The 17,789-nt window shown below is 38.7% G+C and overlaps 1 protein-coding gene across 19 annotated transcripts in view; it reads left to right on the top strand.

The window, feature by feature from the left end:
- slmapa (sarcolemma associated protein a) overlaps positions 1 to 17,789 on the top strand; it is a 243,910-nt gene that overhangs the window by 27,189 nt on the left and 198,932 nt on the right. For all 19 annotated transcript variants that reach the window (XM_060835610.1, XM_060835609.1, XM_060835611.1 and 16 more), the window contains exon 2: positions 17,584 to 17,731. In XM_060835610.1, the coding sequence (XP_060691593.1) occupies positions 17,584 to 17,731 (148 nt within the window). The remainder of the gene's footprint in view (positions 1 to 17,583; positions 17,732 to 17,789) is intronic.

Raw genomic sequence — 17,789 nt, forward strand, 5'->3', positions numbered from 1 at the left:
GTGAGAGGGAAAAGATTTATAAAGGACCAGAGGAGCAACTTTCTCATGCAGAATGGTGTGTGTATGGAACAAGCCACCAGAGGAAGTGGTAGAAACAGGTACAGTTTAAAAGACATCTGAATGGGTACATGAATAGGAAGAGTTTAGAAGAATATGAGCTGAACGCAGGCAAGTGGGACTAGTTTAGGAAACCTGGTCAGTGTGGACAGATTGGGCTAAAGGGCCTGTTTCTGTACTGTATGATTCTATGACTCTAAGATACAAGCTCATGGTGGTGGGTGGCATATAAATATAGATAGAGGATTGGCTAACTATCAGAAAACAGAATGTGGGATAACGGTGCCATTTTTCAGGATAGCAACCTCTAACTCATGGTCCGCCACAGATGACCGTGCCTGTGCCATAATTTACGACATATATGAATGTGTTGGTTGAGGGAATTTAATGTACTGTTGCCCCAGGTTTGTGAATGAGGTAAAAATAGTTGGGAAGGGAAGTAGTATGGGTGACATACACACTTAAAATCAAGACCTCATTACAATCTTGGTTCAAACATAGGCAAAAGAGCTGAGTTCCAGAGGTGAGGTGAGAATGACAGCCCTTGACATCAGGCCGCATTTGACCAAGTATGGCAGTAAGGAGCCCTAGCAAAACTGAATCAATGGAAATTGCGGGGCAAGCTCTCCCCTTTTTGGAGCCATACCTGGTACATAGGAAGAAGGTCTTGGATGTTGGAGGTCAGTTATCTTCGCTCCAATTCATCTTTGCAGGAGTTCCTCAGCACATGTCCTAGACCCAACCATCTTCAGCTGGTTCATCATTGATTTTTCCTCCACAATAAGATCAGAAGTGCGTGTAACTCCAACAACACTCGAAGTTTGACATCATCCAGAACAAAACTTGTTTGTTTGGCACCACATCCACAACATTCAGTCCTTCTACCATTCAGTGTGTACCATCGTCAAGATGCTTTGCAGAAATTCATCAAAGGTCCTCAAACGTTGGAAGGTACATTGGAACAATGCAAGTTTCTCTATCAGCCAATCATCGTTCTGACTTGGAAATCTATCACCATTTCTTCAGTGTCACTAAGTCAAAATCCAGTGATTCCCTTCCAAACACCATTGTGGGACAACCCACAGGTGGACTGCAGTGATTCAAGAAGACATATCATCATCGTCCTCGTCATCGTCCTCTTCTAGGGACAGGCAATACATGCTGGATAGCGAGAAATGAATTAAGAAAAAGCTTGACAGCAACTGGAATAAAATAGTTCATTTGATTCGACCTTCGTTTAATAATGGCATTGGGTGCTGTTCTGTGGAAAAAGAAACAAAGTTAACGTTTCGACTCCAATCTGGTTCTTTAGATCTGAAGAAGCCTCCAGTTGGACATGAAACACTAACCTTGTTTTGATTTACGCAGATGAAGGGGCCTGCTGAATTTCTACAGCTCTTAGCTTTCATTGCAGATCTCTAGCACCTGTAGTATTTTGCTTTTGTTTAAGACCATAGGAAGTGTTCCATTTCCCCTCAGTGGTTAGAAGGTAAGGGAAAATTGGATCCTGGTGCAAAAAAATGCAGTCCCTGTTTTGTTCCTTACACCTTTTCCTTTAACTTAATATTTCTAACCTAAATGTCTATCTGTAGTTGTAATATAAATTGTTTATTAAAATATGCCTAGGGAGGGCATAATTTGTAAGTCAAGTTTGCAGGTATTTTTCGAGTAGAATTTGTAATTGAGATAAAATTGGAAATTTATAATATAAATAATTGACTGGTAGCGCAAGCAGTTATGAGATAAAATTAAATTCTTTTTTGTCTCTGATAACATGCACATTCTTTCTTTATTGTCACAAGTAAAGATAGCTAGTGCAATTTAGTTCAGTATTTTTTGTGCATAGCAGCTGGAGCATTTTTGCTGAGATCACTTGTGTCTTCCCTTAATGTCATTTAAAGTACATATCCTTCAGAATTTAAAACCACAGCTGTTTTGAGAAAATCTTAATAACAATAAAAAAGACCTAAGGGGCATCTTTTTCATGCAGAAGGTAGTATGTGTAGGGAATGAGCTGACAGAGGAAGCGGTGGAGGCTGGTACAATTGCAACATTTAAGAGCATTTGGATGGATATATGAATAGGAAGGGTTTGGAGGGATATGGGCCGGGTGCAGGCAGGTGGGACTAGATTGGGTTGGGATATCTGGTCATCATGGACAGGTTGGACCAAAGGGTCTGTTTCCATGCTGTACATCTCTGACTCTATTTGTTTCTTAATAAAAATTGTTTTCTGATAGTGATTGTGGTCTTGGAATTACCATTGGAGGAAACTTTTACACTGTACACATGTACATCAGAGAAAATAAAGGAAAGGCAGATATTTGTTGTACTGCACCTCAATTGATTGAACTCCAAGAAGCAAATGATACAGATCTCAGTTGTGGAACTTAAGTATATGGATGACAATGTTATCTTCACTCTCTCTTGAAGAGAATCTTCAAGCCTCTCTTAAAACCGTTGCAGAAGCATACCGAAGAATTGGTCTCAGCGTCAACCTCAACAAAACTCAAATCTTTTACCAACCTCTCTTAGGTTAAGTTCTGGTCCATCCCTTCATTAAAGTTAACAGAGAAATCCTTCCAAACATGGAATATTTCCCTCCCTGGGAAGCCACTTCTCATCTAAGGCTGACACTGCTGCAGAGATTCACTCTGTGAGCCCTGCCTTTAGATGCCTAAGAAATGGAACTTAAATGACCATTACATCTGTGCTGATACTATGACACTTGTGTATAAGACGGTCATCTTTCTGACCTTTCCATGGGGCTGTGAAACTTGCACCGCATAAAGACACCACCTCATGGCCCTTGAGAAGTGCCATCAATGCTGTTTGAGATGATTCTTTGAATCAGCTGGGAGGACAGGTCTATTTAGATCAGCATCCTTAAAACAGTCAACAGCATGAACTTTGAGGCCATGATCATCCAAAACCAACTCTGCTAGACTGGCCACCTGCTAGGTTGCCTGAGTTCCAATTGCCAGACTAAAACTTTTCCCAACTCAAAGAACGCACTCAAATGAGAGGAGGGCAAAGAGGAAGCATTTCGGAAGCTCCCTGAAGGCTTCTGTCAAGAAATGCAGCATAGATGTCAATTTGGAGACCCTTGTTCAGAAGAAACTGAATTGGAAGAAGATCCTGTGTGAAGGGACACTTTTTTTTGTTTGAGAATACCCATAGGTAAGGGGAAGCATGGATAATGAATCAGGGAAAGGAATGCCAGTGATTTCAAGACTACCTGCCAAATGTATAGTTAGATATGCAGCACGAAGATCAAGCACTTCGGCCACATAGTAGTCATGGATTCTGTGGGTCATGACACAAAATTTCCTAGGCAGATAATCATCCTCGTTAGTGATGGATTGCTACTGCTGACTGCAACTCTTCATGGTTGGGGCTGTTAAATGCAAAGAAATTAGGAAATAATATGGAATTAAATGGAAGTTGGGAGCCGCATATCTCTGCATTCTTTTGACACTTTCCCTGAATGACACAGCTCAGCATCTTTTTTTCTTATTATGTCGTGCAGTATTACTATGCAGTGAATTGTAAATACCAAGCCTTAGTAAGAAGAAACTTCAACTTTATACAACTTATTAATTGAGACTTACATGATGTAGTAAATCCTGGTAGCTTAATCAGCCTTGATTAAGTACCTGCAAGTTATGAATTGCTATTAGACTTTTATTGCTGTTTTGCGGAAAACTGAGTAAACCACTAGGAAAGATATAATTATTTTCTTATTTAATTTATCCATGGTGTCTGCTGAATTATCTAATCACAGTCATAACTGAGTTTTATCTTTCCCTATCCTGATTAGCAAAACACACACAATCACCTAAATTCTCTCACTTCCAAATTTTGCAGAGATGCCTATATTAGAATATGTATGTGTCAAGGGGGAGGTTACCATTGACCAGATACCGAACTAGACTTGCTGCTGTGAGTCACATAGCAACAAGAAGCTGGTCAGAGGCTAAAAATGTGCCTGTGAATAACTGACTACCTGACTGCCCCCAAGACCTTTCACCATCCATAAAGCACAAATCTAGGTCTGATGAAATACTTGCCTGAATGATGTGCTTAGTTACCAAGCAGAATGCTGTCATTGCTGAACTTGCATGAAGATTAGCAATTTAGGTGAAGTACTCAAGGTCGTCTGATATTTGCAACATCCTACCAGAATGACGTCTTTAAGGGAGAAAGGAAAAAAAGTTAAGTTGTGGAAATAAATCTAGAATTATTAACTTGTCAGATGCTTCATTAGGTAAATGCATCACGTGTAATGCTGCATCATTATCATTCAAAAAAATCTCCACAGATTCTATAATTGAGTTTGGGTCTTAGCTCAGGGTGAAAAATTAAAACTTCTTCATGTATATTGTTTTAAAAAAACCTTTTGCAAGATAGGAATAATGCTGGCAACGCCCAGCATTTGTTGCATATCCCTAACTGTTCTAAAGTGAGTAATGTTGAGCCGCCTTTTGAAACAGTGCAATCTATTAGGTGTAGATATACTCATAATGCTGTTAGGAAGAGATTTCTAGCTTTTTTTTAACCAAGCAGTAGTGAACAAAGGATGGTATACTGTCACTCCTAATCAGAATAGTGTGGCTTGTAGTGTAACTTGATGGTCATGTTACCATATGTCTTAAAAACGCATGTTTATGGATGGTAGAGATTGTGGATTTAGAAGGTGCTAGAGAAGGAAGCTTGGTGAATTCCTGAAGTACATTTTGTATATGATGCACACTGCTGTTAATTCATTTGTGCTGTGGAAAATATGATTTACTGTGTTGGATGAGGTGCCAATTGGTTGCTTTTTCTGAATGGTATTGAACTCTTCTGTGGTGAAGTTATTTTCATCATTCAGGCAAGTATTTCATCAGACCTGGACTTGGTCTTTGTGGATGGTGAAAAGTGTTGGAACAGTTCGGAGATCAGTTATTCACAGGCACATTTCTAGCCTCTGACCAGCTGCTTGTTGCTGCGTGACTCAAAACAGTAAGTCTAGTTAGGTTTCTGGTCAATGGTACCCTCCCCCTCAACATTAAAATTGTAGAGGTTTCGATGTTAGCAATGCTGTTGAATACAAGGGAAGACAGCTAGATTTTCACTTGTTGAGGATGGTCATTGCCTGGCACGTCTACAGCCTGAATATTACTTGCATTTTTCTGTTCAAACCTAAACGTTTCCAAGGCTTGCTGCACATAGACACAAATTTCTTAAGTATCTGGGCCGTAAGGGCATTACAATTACACGTGAACTCCTATTCTGAGTTAACAAAGAAGGGGAAGACAATGTTGAAACAGCGGAAGAAAATTGAGCCCTGAGCAAGTCATGCAGTGATATCCAAGGACTGAGATGACTGTCATATAGTCGTAGAGGTGTACAGCATGGAAACAGACCCTTCGGTCCAACCCGTCCATGCCGACCAGCTATCCCAACCCAATCTAGTCCCACCTGTCAGCACCCAGCCCATATCCCTCCAAACCCTTCCTATTCATAGACACATCCAAATGCCTCTTAACTGTTGCAATTGTACCAGCCTCCACCACATCCTCTGGCAGCTCATTCCATACACGTACTACCTCTGCATGAAAAAATTGCCCTGTAGGTCTCTTTCATATCTTTCCCCTCTTGCCCTAAACCTATGCCCTCTAGTTCTGGACTCCCCGACCCCAGGGAAAAGACTTTGTCTATTTATCCTATCCATGCTCCTCATAATTTTGTAAACCTCTATAAGGTCACCCCTCAGCCTCCGACGCTCCAGGGAAAACAGCCCCAGCCTGTTCAGCCTCTCCCTGGAGCTCAGATCCTCCAACCCTGTGAACATCCTTGTAAATCTTTTCTGAACCCTTTCAAGTTTCACAACATCTTTCTGATAGGAAGGAGACCAGAATTGCACGCAATATTCCAACAGTGGCCTAACCAATGTCCTGTACAGCCGCAAAATGACCTCCCAATGCCTGTACTCAATACTGTGACCAAAAAAGGGAAGCATACCTAATGCTTCCTTCTTGTGGTATATGATTTTCAGTTCTGGTGAGTTATCAGGTGATAGGCTGGACATCCCAAAGATGGGTGGATCATAGCAATCACTGGCTATTCACAATAAACAAGATAGTATCTGTACCCAATCAGCCCACGCTTGCAAAACTCACCACAGCATTAAATGTGATTGGACAATATTTGCTGGATAATCTTGGAGTGTGCAAAGAATTACGTTAAGAACCATTTTAGGATTGTCAGTCAAGCTTGCAGTAAGGTGTGCTTGTGTGACTCAACATCATGGAGGAGAAAGTGAGGACTGCAGATGCTGTAGATCAGAGCTGAAAATGTGTTACTGGAAAAGCCCAGCAGGTCAGGCAGCATCCAAGGAGCAGGAGAATCGACGTTTCGGGCATGAGCCCTTCTTCAGGAATGAGGAAAGTGTGCCAAGCAGGCTAAGATAAAAGGTGGGGAGTAGGGATTTGGGGAGGGGTGTTGGAAATGCGACAGGTGGAAGGCATGACTCAACATCATGCCTTGACCAATCAGAGTCCAACCTGTTTGGTTTAAAATTTAAACCAAATTAAATTAACTGGCAGTTATAATTAACTGATGCATTTCCAATGGCAATGCCTGTACCAATTAGAGTCCACTTGTCAATCAGTAAGCTGTCCTATGATATGAATATTGGTTTCCTCTTAATTGAGTATTCTTGTGAATTGCCTTGAGTACGAGACAAAAAGCTTCAACAGAGTACATTTTTTTCAGTGGTAGAAAGTTTCATGATTGTTGTTACTGAGACAAGCTTTTAATTCTAAATTTATGAATTGAATTTGAATATCAGCTTTCATTTTGGAATTTGATCTTCTGTGCGAAAAATTAGTTAGATCCTCTGAATTGCTCCTCCAGCATTATTTTGCAGTTGATCACTGTTTCCAGCATTTCATTGACGTCAACTATCTGAGTTCTGATTGCACATTTTGTTGTATCATAATACTTTCTTCAAGAGAGAATGTGTAATTAACTTTATCAGACCCATGCAATAAAATATGATTTGCCAATCCAAGTTAGACCATTCTGTAGATAGTTAATTTAAAGTTAATTTGTGAAAATCTTTTGAAGACAGTCATTTTAACAATGAGAATATTATTTTTCATTGCTTTGACTGATACCATATAAAGCAGGTTTCAGTTCTTTCTTAAACATAAATCTCGATCTACCCTTTGCACCTGTTTGCTCTTCGTACTGATTTTTACAGTGCACTGTACAGCCTGTGTACAATGGTTAGAAAGGTTTTCCTTTTCTGAAGAAGCAGTTTGTTTGTGAACAGAAGAACATTGATAACTAGGGTATAGCTAATTAAATGAACTTTCCATTGGATCAAGCATTTGCTGAGTAAGGGTAATTCTATTAATACATTATTAATGAAGTCAAAAAAATTGAAAGTAACACACTGCAATTTCATGAAATATTGAGTTTCTGGGTTTATGATGAACAAAAGTTGGATTGTATTTATTTTGCTAAGTTTTTGAGCAGCAGAGCCTACGTTTGTCACAAATTCCTTGGAAATAATTTTGTTTTTCAAAGCATAAACTTCAATGCTGGCTCTCTGCCTTGAATTTCATCTACTTACCATAATGTGGTCATGAGATTTTCTTGCTTGATCGTTAAGAAAATAAGTATTTGCATCAAAATTCTAACACTCAACTGAAATGAAATTGGAAATTGTTAAAGTAGTTGTTTTTAAATTTCTGCCAACTGGCAAGATTATTTGGACAGTGTATCTTTGAGGGATTATTCTTTCAATAACGCTACACTTTTTAATGTGTCTTTGTAAGCAATGTGTACACCTTTATGTGAAATAGCATGAATAATATGACAAACTAATGATAGAAGAGCTGATATGTTACTGGGGACAACTTAATTAGTATGTTTTGTCTGCCATTTTAGCGACATATTTTAGACTGTAATATGTAGCAAAGTTAACAATGGGTTGTATGTAGAGGGCCTCCAGGGGAACTGTCATATGTGAGAGACCGTGTTTTATCAAGGGATCTATTAAGTATTCTAGATCTTACACCAAATTGAAAAAGAAATCAAATTAAGATTCACTGCTTTGCATGGCCAATAAAGATGAAAAGATCAGGTAATGAATTTAATGAGCATAATGTTTACCACATAACAATAAACTTCTGGAATATCTGTACTTCCTGAATTTGAACTTTCTTGAAGATGCAGGAGCTTTCTTGATATCCTGTTTCTTTCCAAAATGGGAAGCTGATCTTAAATGGGCTTCGCAACCAATATTTCTAAATATTAGTTTAGGGCAGCACGGTGGCACAGTGGTTAGCACTGCTGCCTCACAGCGCCAGAGACCTGTGTTCAGGCGACTGACTGTGTGGAGTTTGCACGTTCTCCCCGTGTCTGTGTGGGTTTCCTCCGGGTGCTCCGGTTTCCTCCCACAATCCAAAGATGTGCGGGTCAGGTGAATTGGCCATGCTAAATTGCCCATAGTGTTAGGTAAGGGGCAAATGTAGGGGTATGGGTGGGTTGCGCTTCGGCGGGTCGGTGTGGACTTGTTGGGCCGAAGGGCCTGTTTCCACACTGTAAGTAATCTAATCTAATATTATTTGATTATACAGCATTTAGGAATTGTTTCGTGATCAAGAGACTTCTTGTATGACATTACTGTTTTATACTTCTCCAAACACTGGCTAAATAATTCTGAAATCCGCGCTGTTTTGGTTATGATTGAAGTCTTGTCTGTTGGTCACCACTGATGGATATGACCTTGGGTTTGATAACTCAGTTGTTATACTTTAATACACTTTTCAACAAATAATTCCTCATGCTATATTTACTTTATGCTGCATATTTGAGTTTGTTTTATTCACTAAAGTGTCACACTTTCAAATATATTTTTGCAGATCAGTGTCAGAAAATGGTCTTTTGTGCATTGAAGAAAGAATTAATTGTGGCATTTGCATGTGCAAGACAAAAGAAATTTAACCTTTTGAATAGATTTACTGATAAGACTGAAATTATTCTTCCTGTTTATTCAGTGGCTTGACCTAAAACTTGTACTGATTTAGTTTCAGACATATTAATTTATTCATATGTAGAATGCATGTCACACAATGTTGTGAATAGTTACATCCTCGAACATAGTGGAGCCCAATACATCAGCGCAAAAAACCAGGCAGAAGCATTTGCATCCATCTTCAGCTGAATAGATGATCAGGTTTGACCACCATCTGAAGTCTACAACGTTGTAGTGGTCTTCAACCAGTGCAGTTCACAGCATGCGATGTCAGGAAGTGGCTGAAGGCACTGGATACTTTCAAAGTGAAAGGCTTGGACAAGATTGTAGTAGGAGTACTGAATTCACATTCCAGTAGTCTGTTCTGCTATAACGAGTATTTATTCAACATGAATTAGCATTAACTGTTTTGAAGAATTTAGACCGTTATTTGCAGAATGCAAACTTTCCTTACGTGCGTTGGCTACAAACTGACATTTCGAGATCACAAGAGAATGGAACTATCGCATTATATCAGAACTGACTGTACCAGCCTGGTCCTCAAACCAAACAGTTCAGGACAGCTACAATATTGGCATTAACTAGCAATGTACAAGTTTGCACAGGCATGTTATATGCACAAAAAACAAGACAATCCAACCAACCAAATCCTATCTGATAAGTCAACTCTCGGTCACCATCCAAAGTAACAGTCAGATGAATTCTGCCAGTGATGATGGAGAGGGGTTGCAATGTGAGTGTCAGTGCTTTAGACATCAAAAACTTCTGACTGTGTATGCCATCAAGTAGCCCTTGCAAAATTGGAATCCATGAGAATTGGAAAATAAGTCTTCGCTAGTTGGAGTCATTTGTTGCAGAAAGGAGATTGGTTATTGAAATACGTTCATCTCAGTCCATGGACATCACCACCGGAGTTTGAGGGTTGTGTCTTTTATCCAACCATCTTTAGCTGATTCACTAATGACCTTTCATGAATTTAGAGTGGAGATGTTCACTACCGATTTGCGCAATGTTCAGTAAGTCATCGGGTACTGAAGCATCCCACGTCCATATACAGTAAAACCTGGACAACATTCAAATGGCAGATATACTATTTGTTTTTCCAAAAAGAAGTGTTTGGCACTGTCCACAAGATGTGCATTTTGTAAAGGTCTTTTTCTAAATCTATTGAGAACGAACTAGTCAACTGTTTATTAGCTCCAGGTGGACAAGCTTGTCTATTGCCACAAATGTTGGAATGTACCAACAGTCTGTCCCTCTTCCACAATTACATTTGTGCCCAGGTGTCCCTGAAGGAGGAGTGTTGGGTATCCATCAATGATCATGATTTCTTTTGAGAGATATGGGCACCACGAAGGATACAGTACTTTATTTTCTCCTTCAACTCTTTTTTGATTTAGTCCCTTCCCGGTCTTCCTACCCAACCCCACCCACTTAGCCAACCCTACCAGCACTACCATCATTTGCTCATAATGGAGATAGCTTGTAAATACTCAATTGGATAAACAAGTGCTTTTACTCATGGTGGCTACTAGCTTTAAAGAAAAGCAAATAAAAAGTCATGGTGATTCTGGTGGTGGGAAGACACTCAGTTGTGTGTCATAACACTTCTGGGGGATAACAAATAAACAAATGCCAGAATGACATCAATTTGTAAAGGCAGTTTACTTCTCGTCACGTAATAAACATTTTGTGTTCTCTTCTGGCAGGATTAGTAATTTTCTGGTTTCATTAATTTAAAATGTGTGGTGATTAATTTGGTAGTACTGTTGCCTTTTGGTAGACTGCTGCTTCCCAAACACACAATTGACGGTGACACTTAAGTGCCTAATTAAAAAGAGAGCTACATTGTTGGAGATTCTCCCTTTCAGATGAGATGCAAACTGAAGACCTTGCATTTTGATATGGTAATGTTTGAGCAAGGAATTCCCCCATGTTCTGCCAGCATTTCTTTTTGATCTGCTATTGGCAAAACAAATTACTGTATCTGGTTGTTCATCTTTTCGCTGTGTATGTTTACTGCAACAGTGACAATGAACCTGTAAAGCTCTTGAGAGTATTTTGAAAAAATACTATGTGCAACATCATTGTCAGTTTTTTTTTCCATTCTCTTACTCTTATTCTCTCATTCTTTTTTGCACTCTTCCTCTGTTTCTGTTTTGCTGTTAATCTCCTTCTGTACCAGGGAAGGAATGTTGCGTGTATCGATTCAGAAATGTCAATTTGAAACTTTGGTATTAGTGACATCTGTGAGGTCCATTGCCTTCTACCTGCAGCCTATTTCTCTAAATTGTGTGGTAGGAAGCCTAAATTTTTTCTCATCCATCTGATCAGAAATGTATTGTTAATACATACAGCTGGAAAAGGTAGAACTAAAGCTTCTCAGGATGCAGCTTCAAGCTCTTGCTCAGCACCTAGCACCAGACAGATACATATAACTCATGCATGGCTTGGATGAAAGGAACTCATGCTGATGAGAGCATGCAGTGGTCACAAACTCAGCTGTCAAAATCTGCACCAGTAATCTGAGGTAGTGCTGCAGCAAAATTAAATGCCATCCTCTGGAGTTCTTCAGGCAAGAGACTCTAGACAAACTCCCTGCAAGTTTTGTGAAGGTATGATGCAACTTCCAGAGGAGTTGTGTGCCCTGGTGCAGTGGAGGAGTCATGTAGGCTGTGCGAGCAGTAATTACACATATGCTTTAAAATGAATGGCTTTCTCCACTAAGAACTGGCACTGTGTAATGGTACGGCAAAAGGAGCAGCTCAGTGATGGGAAACTAGCTATGTTCACTGACCCACATTCTATCAACTGGCTCCCCATGCTCAGACTAAGGCAAGAAGAGAGGCATGACGTGGATGTAGTCTACAGAGGAACCTTGATTATCCAGCAAGATCTCAAGGTTCCGATGTTCAGCTAAACTGTTATCCGGCACTTGATTATCTGGAATTTGATTAACCAAATGAAATACCGCCTGTCCATGTCCTTCGGATAATCGAGGTTCCTCTGTATTTGCATTTTTAGAAGATTTTCAGTTAGGTCTCACGGGTGACAAGTGGACAAAATTAGAGCACTTAGGATTGGGAGTGAAATACTGGTATAGATTGAGAATTGGTTACCAGCACCGTTTATCCACTGTATGGACTTCCGAGGTCTGTACATAATAGCAGGTTCCAGAATTGAAAGTTAATGGATTGGGACATGGATTGATAAGTCAAACCTTCAAGCAGCTTCCCCACTGTGCAGTTTGGAGGGAACACTGGTTAGCAGGCAGAAAATAAGAGTAGTTGGGTCATTCTCAGGCTAGCAGTCTATTAACATTGGAGAACCAGAAGGATCAATGTTTGGCTGCAGCTCTTCATAATCTATAAATGATTTGGATAGAACAAGTTGTAATATTCTAAATTTGCAAATGGGATGAGATGGAAATGTAAATTATGAACAAGAACATGGCAAGCGCATGGCAGGTAGAATATAGTAGAAATAAATGTGCAGTTATTCACCTTGGTAGGAAAATAAACTGGATATATCTCAAATGTTGAAAGATCGGAAAATAGATGTGTCGGTTTATGAATCACTAAATGCTAGCGTAATCAGTAAGGAAGGTGAATGGTATATTGATTTTAATACAGTAGGATTTAAGTGTTAAATGTGCTATCAAGCCTTGGAGTCTTGTGTACAGTTTTGGTCTCTTATCTAAGGAACAAGATACGAGCTATAGAGGGGGTTGTAACTGTGCTCAACAGATTAATCCCTGAGAACGTAAGATTGTCCTATGAAGAAAGATTAAGGGATCTGTGCCTGTAATCTTCAGATTTTTGAAGAATGAGAAGTGACCTTATTGAAACTTCGAAAATGCTTGGGAATTGACAGGGTGTATCCAGATGATATGTTTGTCCTTGCTGTAGAATCCAAAGACCAGACCAAATAATCTCAGAAAAAGCAGTAGGCCAATAAGAACTCATGGTTTTAACCATGGGCTACTTTGTTAGAAATCTTGCCCTCTTCTACCTAAGAGTTTTACACAAATTTGATCCAGGAAACCTTGCCACTTGTCTCTTAAACCATGGCAAAATCTACTCATTTAAATATTGTTTAATGAGCTCCTATTGTCTATCTGCATAATAAAGTGTAATAATTTCTGTGTCTCTCATGTGGATTATTTTTGATTGTCACTTCAAATGCACATTACATTTCAATGTGGCACTTTAAGTGGAAGAAGCTATACAAAGATTCTATTTGACTGAAGGTGAACAAATCACAAATCACAATGAGCAAAGATTAATTCAATATTTTTATATAATGCCACAATGCTACTAGTCAAAAACAAACAAACATCACAGTCAGTAACACTCACCAAACTCTGTACACAACCCCAAACACTTGTTTTAAAATTACACACATTGATTTCTGATGAAATCACTGAATTCGAAACATTAACTCAGCCTTCTCCCACAGATGTTGCCAGACATGTCTATAAGTTTCCCTTACAACGTTTGGCTTTCTGTCGAAATTCTGAGGGTTTAATTAAGTCCTTAACCTGCTTTTCACATGCTGTTGATCAGCATCGGTGTTTTTGAATGTGTTGGATCTTCAAAGTTGTAATTCCTTTTCACCAACAAAATGAAAAACTATAATGCTATGACAACTATGCAGAAAATTTGCAAATGAGACGAAGGTGACTCGATTTAAATATTAGACTTTCATTTTAATCCTGAGTCATTGTCAGAGTTATAAATGTCTACAGCATTGAAATTTACCTTTCAATCTATTGGGTCTGTGCCGGTCAAAAATAATTGCCTAACTATTCCAATCCCATTTTTCAGAACTTGGCCCATTGGCTTGGATGTCTTGGCATTGCAAGTGTACACCTAACTACTAAAATATTGGGGAGTTTCTGTATCTATATCTTTACAGCAGTGAATTCCAGACTCCCAAAACCCTCTTGATTTGAAAATTATTTTCCTCACATTCTTTCTTAACTTTTTACCCTTGTCTTAAATCTATAAGCCAAGTCATTGATCCCGCCACCTAGAGGGCAAGTCCCTTCCTGTCTGACCTGTGTGTGCCTCTATAATTCTATACATCTCAGTCATATCCTCCCTCAGTCTTCTCTGCTCCAAGGAAATCACCCCAGTCTATTCAATCTCTCTTTATAACTAAAACTCTCCAGCCCAGGCAACATCCTGATAACTCTTCCCTGCATTTTCTCCAGTATTGTCATGCCCCTCCCATATGTGGATTCCAGGACTGCACACCATGCTGAACCAACACTTGTACAGTTTCAGTATAATTTCCTTGCTGTTAGATTCTGTACCTTGGCTCCTGCACAAAACGTCGATTTTTTTTTTTCCCTGCTCCTCGGATGCTACCTGACCTGCTGTGCTTTTCCAGCACCACTCTAATCTTGACTCTGATCTTCAACATCTGCAATCCTGCCTTTCGTCTCTAAAAGATTATGGCACATCATTAAATGAAAGATAATCAAAGAAAAACTGTTCCAATTAGCTGGTTGTATAAGAACTAGTGACACAAGTATAAAAACTGAGAATGAAATCTTTTAGAAATATAAGAAAAAGGTGAGACTCTGGATTCAATAATGGAGAAGGAGGTCAACAACAGAAGGTTTGAAATAAATATTTTGTATTTGTCTTCCCAGTAGAATGTGTAAAACATATATTCTAGTAGTAGTAAGGACGGCAGGGAGCAAAAGGGACAAATGAACTTCAAGTAATCATAGTCATTAGCAAAAAGATGCTCAGAAGTATAGTGCTGTCAAAGTATACTGGACAAGATGGCTTGCAACTGAGAACATTAAAAGATATTCATCAGTCATTCCAGAGATTAAGTGATTGTAATCATCTAATTTATTGTAATCATTTAAGGTGTCAGGTGTTTAGAGATGTAATGGTATTATTCAAGACAGAAAGCAGGAAACTATAGACCAGTTAGTTTAACACCTCTCCTTGGAAAAATGCAAGAATCATTTTTAAAAAGGTAGTAAAGCATGATGTTTCGAAAATGGTAATTCAATGATTTTATGAAAGGGAAACAGGTTATAATTTAGTTCAGTGAGTGGGAGAAATATGATAGATGGAGTATAATATGGGGAGTGTGACCTCATCTACCCAAGCTCAAACTTAGTCATTAGAAGATACTAAAATTGATAAGGAGATGGTATTGGAGAAGCAATTGGACCGGAGTAGGTCCTTAGAATAGGCAATAAAGGTATCTCGATCAGATGAAAGCAGCCAAAGATATCGAAGAAAGCAAGCGTGGACTCTGCAGAGGCACTGGCCATAATTCTTCAGTCTTCCATGCACTTAATTGATGCTGAAGGGCTGCAACATTATGAACGTTACCCCTCTTTTACAAAAGCTTGCTCAGACAAACCCAGTGTAATGTAAGCTGTGTGGTCTTATATGTGTGTAATATAATTTATGCTTAAAGGTTGGATTTAGAAATAGTTGCAAATGAGTTTTAGTGTCTGAGGACTTAGTACAGCACAGAAACAGGCCCTTTGGCCCGCCAAGCCCGCATCGATTCTAAACTTAATTTTTAATGATCAACTTGTAGGAGTTTCTGAAGCCATGGTTTGTTTGAAAAAAAAAGCAATACTTGGTGTCTAATGGGAAGTTGTTTACTTTTATGAGTGAACAGAATTAACATTGGTACATTAAGCTTCAGTTAGAAGGATCTGGAATTTTTTTTTGTTTTGACACATCTATTTTGAAGAAACCTTTTCAATTTTGCAGTTTGCAGATTTTTTTTTGAAGCTGGATGTGTAAAAGTGTTGCTCCTGAAGAAGGGAGATAGTTTAGAACTGTTTATAAAAAAAAAAGGTTATCTCAGTGTAAGAAGGTTACTTTGAAAATTCCAAACCAGAAATGTTTAATTAAAATTGCAGGAATTATTGAAGCTCAGTTACACACAGACCCGAGAAAGAGGCTATCCGATTCTTAGAACTAGGAATTGAAGTGTCAATTATGTTGAATCCTCTAGTTGTGCCAAAAACAGGATTTTTTTTCTCTGCGAAAACTGCAAAGGGGTGTTGTTGGGATTAATGGGCTTATATTTTACCATCTGATTTAAGATCTTTAAACTTGTGTAATGTAAATAGTTTTAGTTTGTACTATCTTTTATCTTTTTATTTGCAGAATAAACTCTGTTTTATTGTTAACATCAAATTCACAGCATTGCTTGCCTTTAGCAAAAGACTACATCTTTTAAAATGTTTTAAAAATGTTGTATCAAGCCAGATTTTAGTCTGGGCTTTGACTTGTCCAATAGTAACATCAACTGGAACCCTAACACCACCATTGCAGATCAGTTAGAACAATGAAGAGTGCTCCGGTCATCCCAAGAATAGCACAAGGCATACCTCAAAATGGTGTGTCAACCTGTTGAAGCTATGATGTATGACTACGTCTGTGCCAAATAGAATAATCAGAAAATGCTGCCTAACTCTTGTGAATACAGTTGTGACAGGTGGTGGAAATTAAGTAACTCACTGGAAATGGAGGCCCCACAAATATCCTTATCCTCAATGATAAGGGAGTGCATCACACTGGTTTAAAAGACTGTAGCCTTTGCAACAATTTTCAGCTAGAAGTGCTTACAGAGAACTGTATTTCGAGCTGAATCTTTGAATATTTTCAAAGCTGCATTTGAGATTTTTGACTGATGAGAGATATGGGGTAATGAGAAAAATGAGTTAAGTCAAATCGTAATCTTGTTAAGTGACCGAGTTAGCTTGATGGGTCAAATCCAATTCCTGCATCTCTGTTTGTTATGCTATTATGAGATTTCAGATTTTGGACCACCGATTCAGGAGGAATGAGACAACAAATTTGTTATACAACACATGGCAATGACCTGGTGGTGAGAGCAGAGATAGCAACGGTTTCAAAAGGAATTTGGATAACCTGTTACAGTGATTTTCTTTCAGTCCAGAGTTTGATGGGAAGCTGTATTTACCTGCACCATGATTTAGTACTTTAAGGAAATAAACTTGAAAGGCTATGAAAATGAAACAAGGCAATAGAACTAACTGAATTGCTTGTCATAGAGTCAGCATGGACTCGATCGACCAAATAACTTCCCTCTGAACTATAACTACCCTCCCTTATGTCATTGTTGGTCTATCTACAGCACATAGACTGCAGCAGTTTGAAAAGGCAACTCACCACCCCTTTTTTGAGTGCAACTAGGAGATGGCAATAAATGTTGACCTAGCAACACCCAGGTCCCATGAGTGAACTAAAAAAAAGCTCCAGTAATAAATCTGTAGTAAAAATGATACCATTTCAAATTTACATAGATATTGAGATGAAGTCAGGATGTTCTTGAACACTTTCACTTTTAAATATAGTTATAATACTTCTGTCGGGAGTGAATAAGTTTTACTTATTTTTTAGATTAAGAAAGATAGCACACTTATTTTATGAGCATTGCAGAATTCTTGGATATCATTATCTAATTTGCTTTTTTTCTCAGTTTTATCTGCAGGACACTAAAAGTAGTAATGGTACGTTTATTAATAGCCAACGTTTAAGTCGAGGATCAGAGGAAAGCCCGCCATGTGAGCTCCTGTCAGGGGACATCATTCAGTTTGGTGTAGATGTAACTGAGAACACCAGGAAAGGTAAGGGTATGAATCCAATTTTTGTTTTTTTTTTATTTTCCCATAACCCAAAAGATTG

This window comes from Hemiscyllium ocellatum, chromosome 14 (genome assembly GCF_020745735.1).
Source record: "Hemiscyllium ocellatum isolate sHemOce1 chromosome 14, sHemOce1.pat.X.cur, whole genome shotgun sequence".
NCBI classification, from domain to species: domain Eukaryota; kingdom Metazoa; phylum Chordata; class Chondrichthyes; order Orectolobiformes; family Hemiscylliidae; genus Hemiscyllium; species Hemiscyllium ocellatum.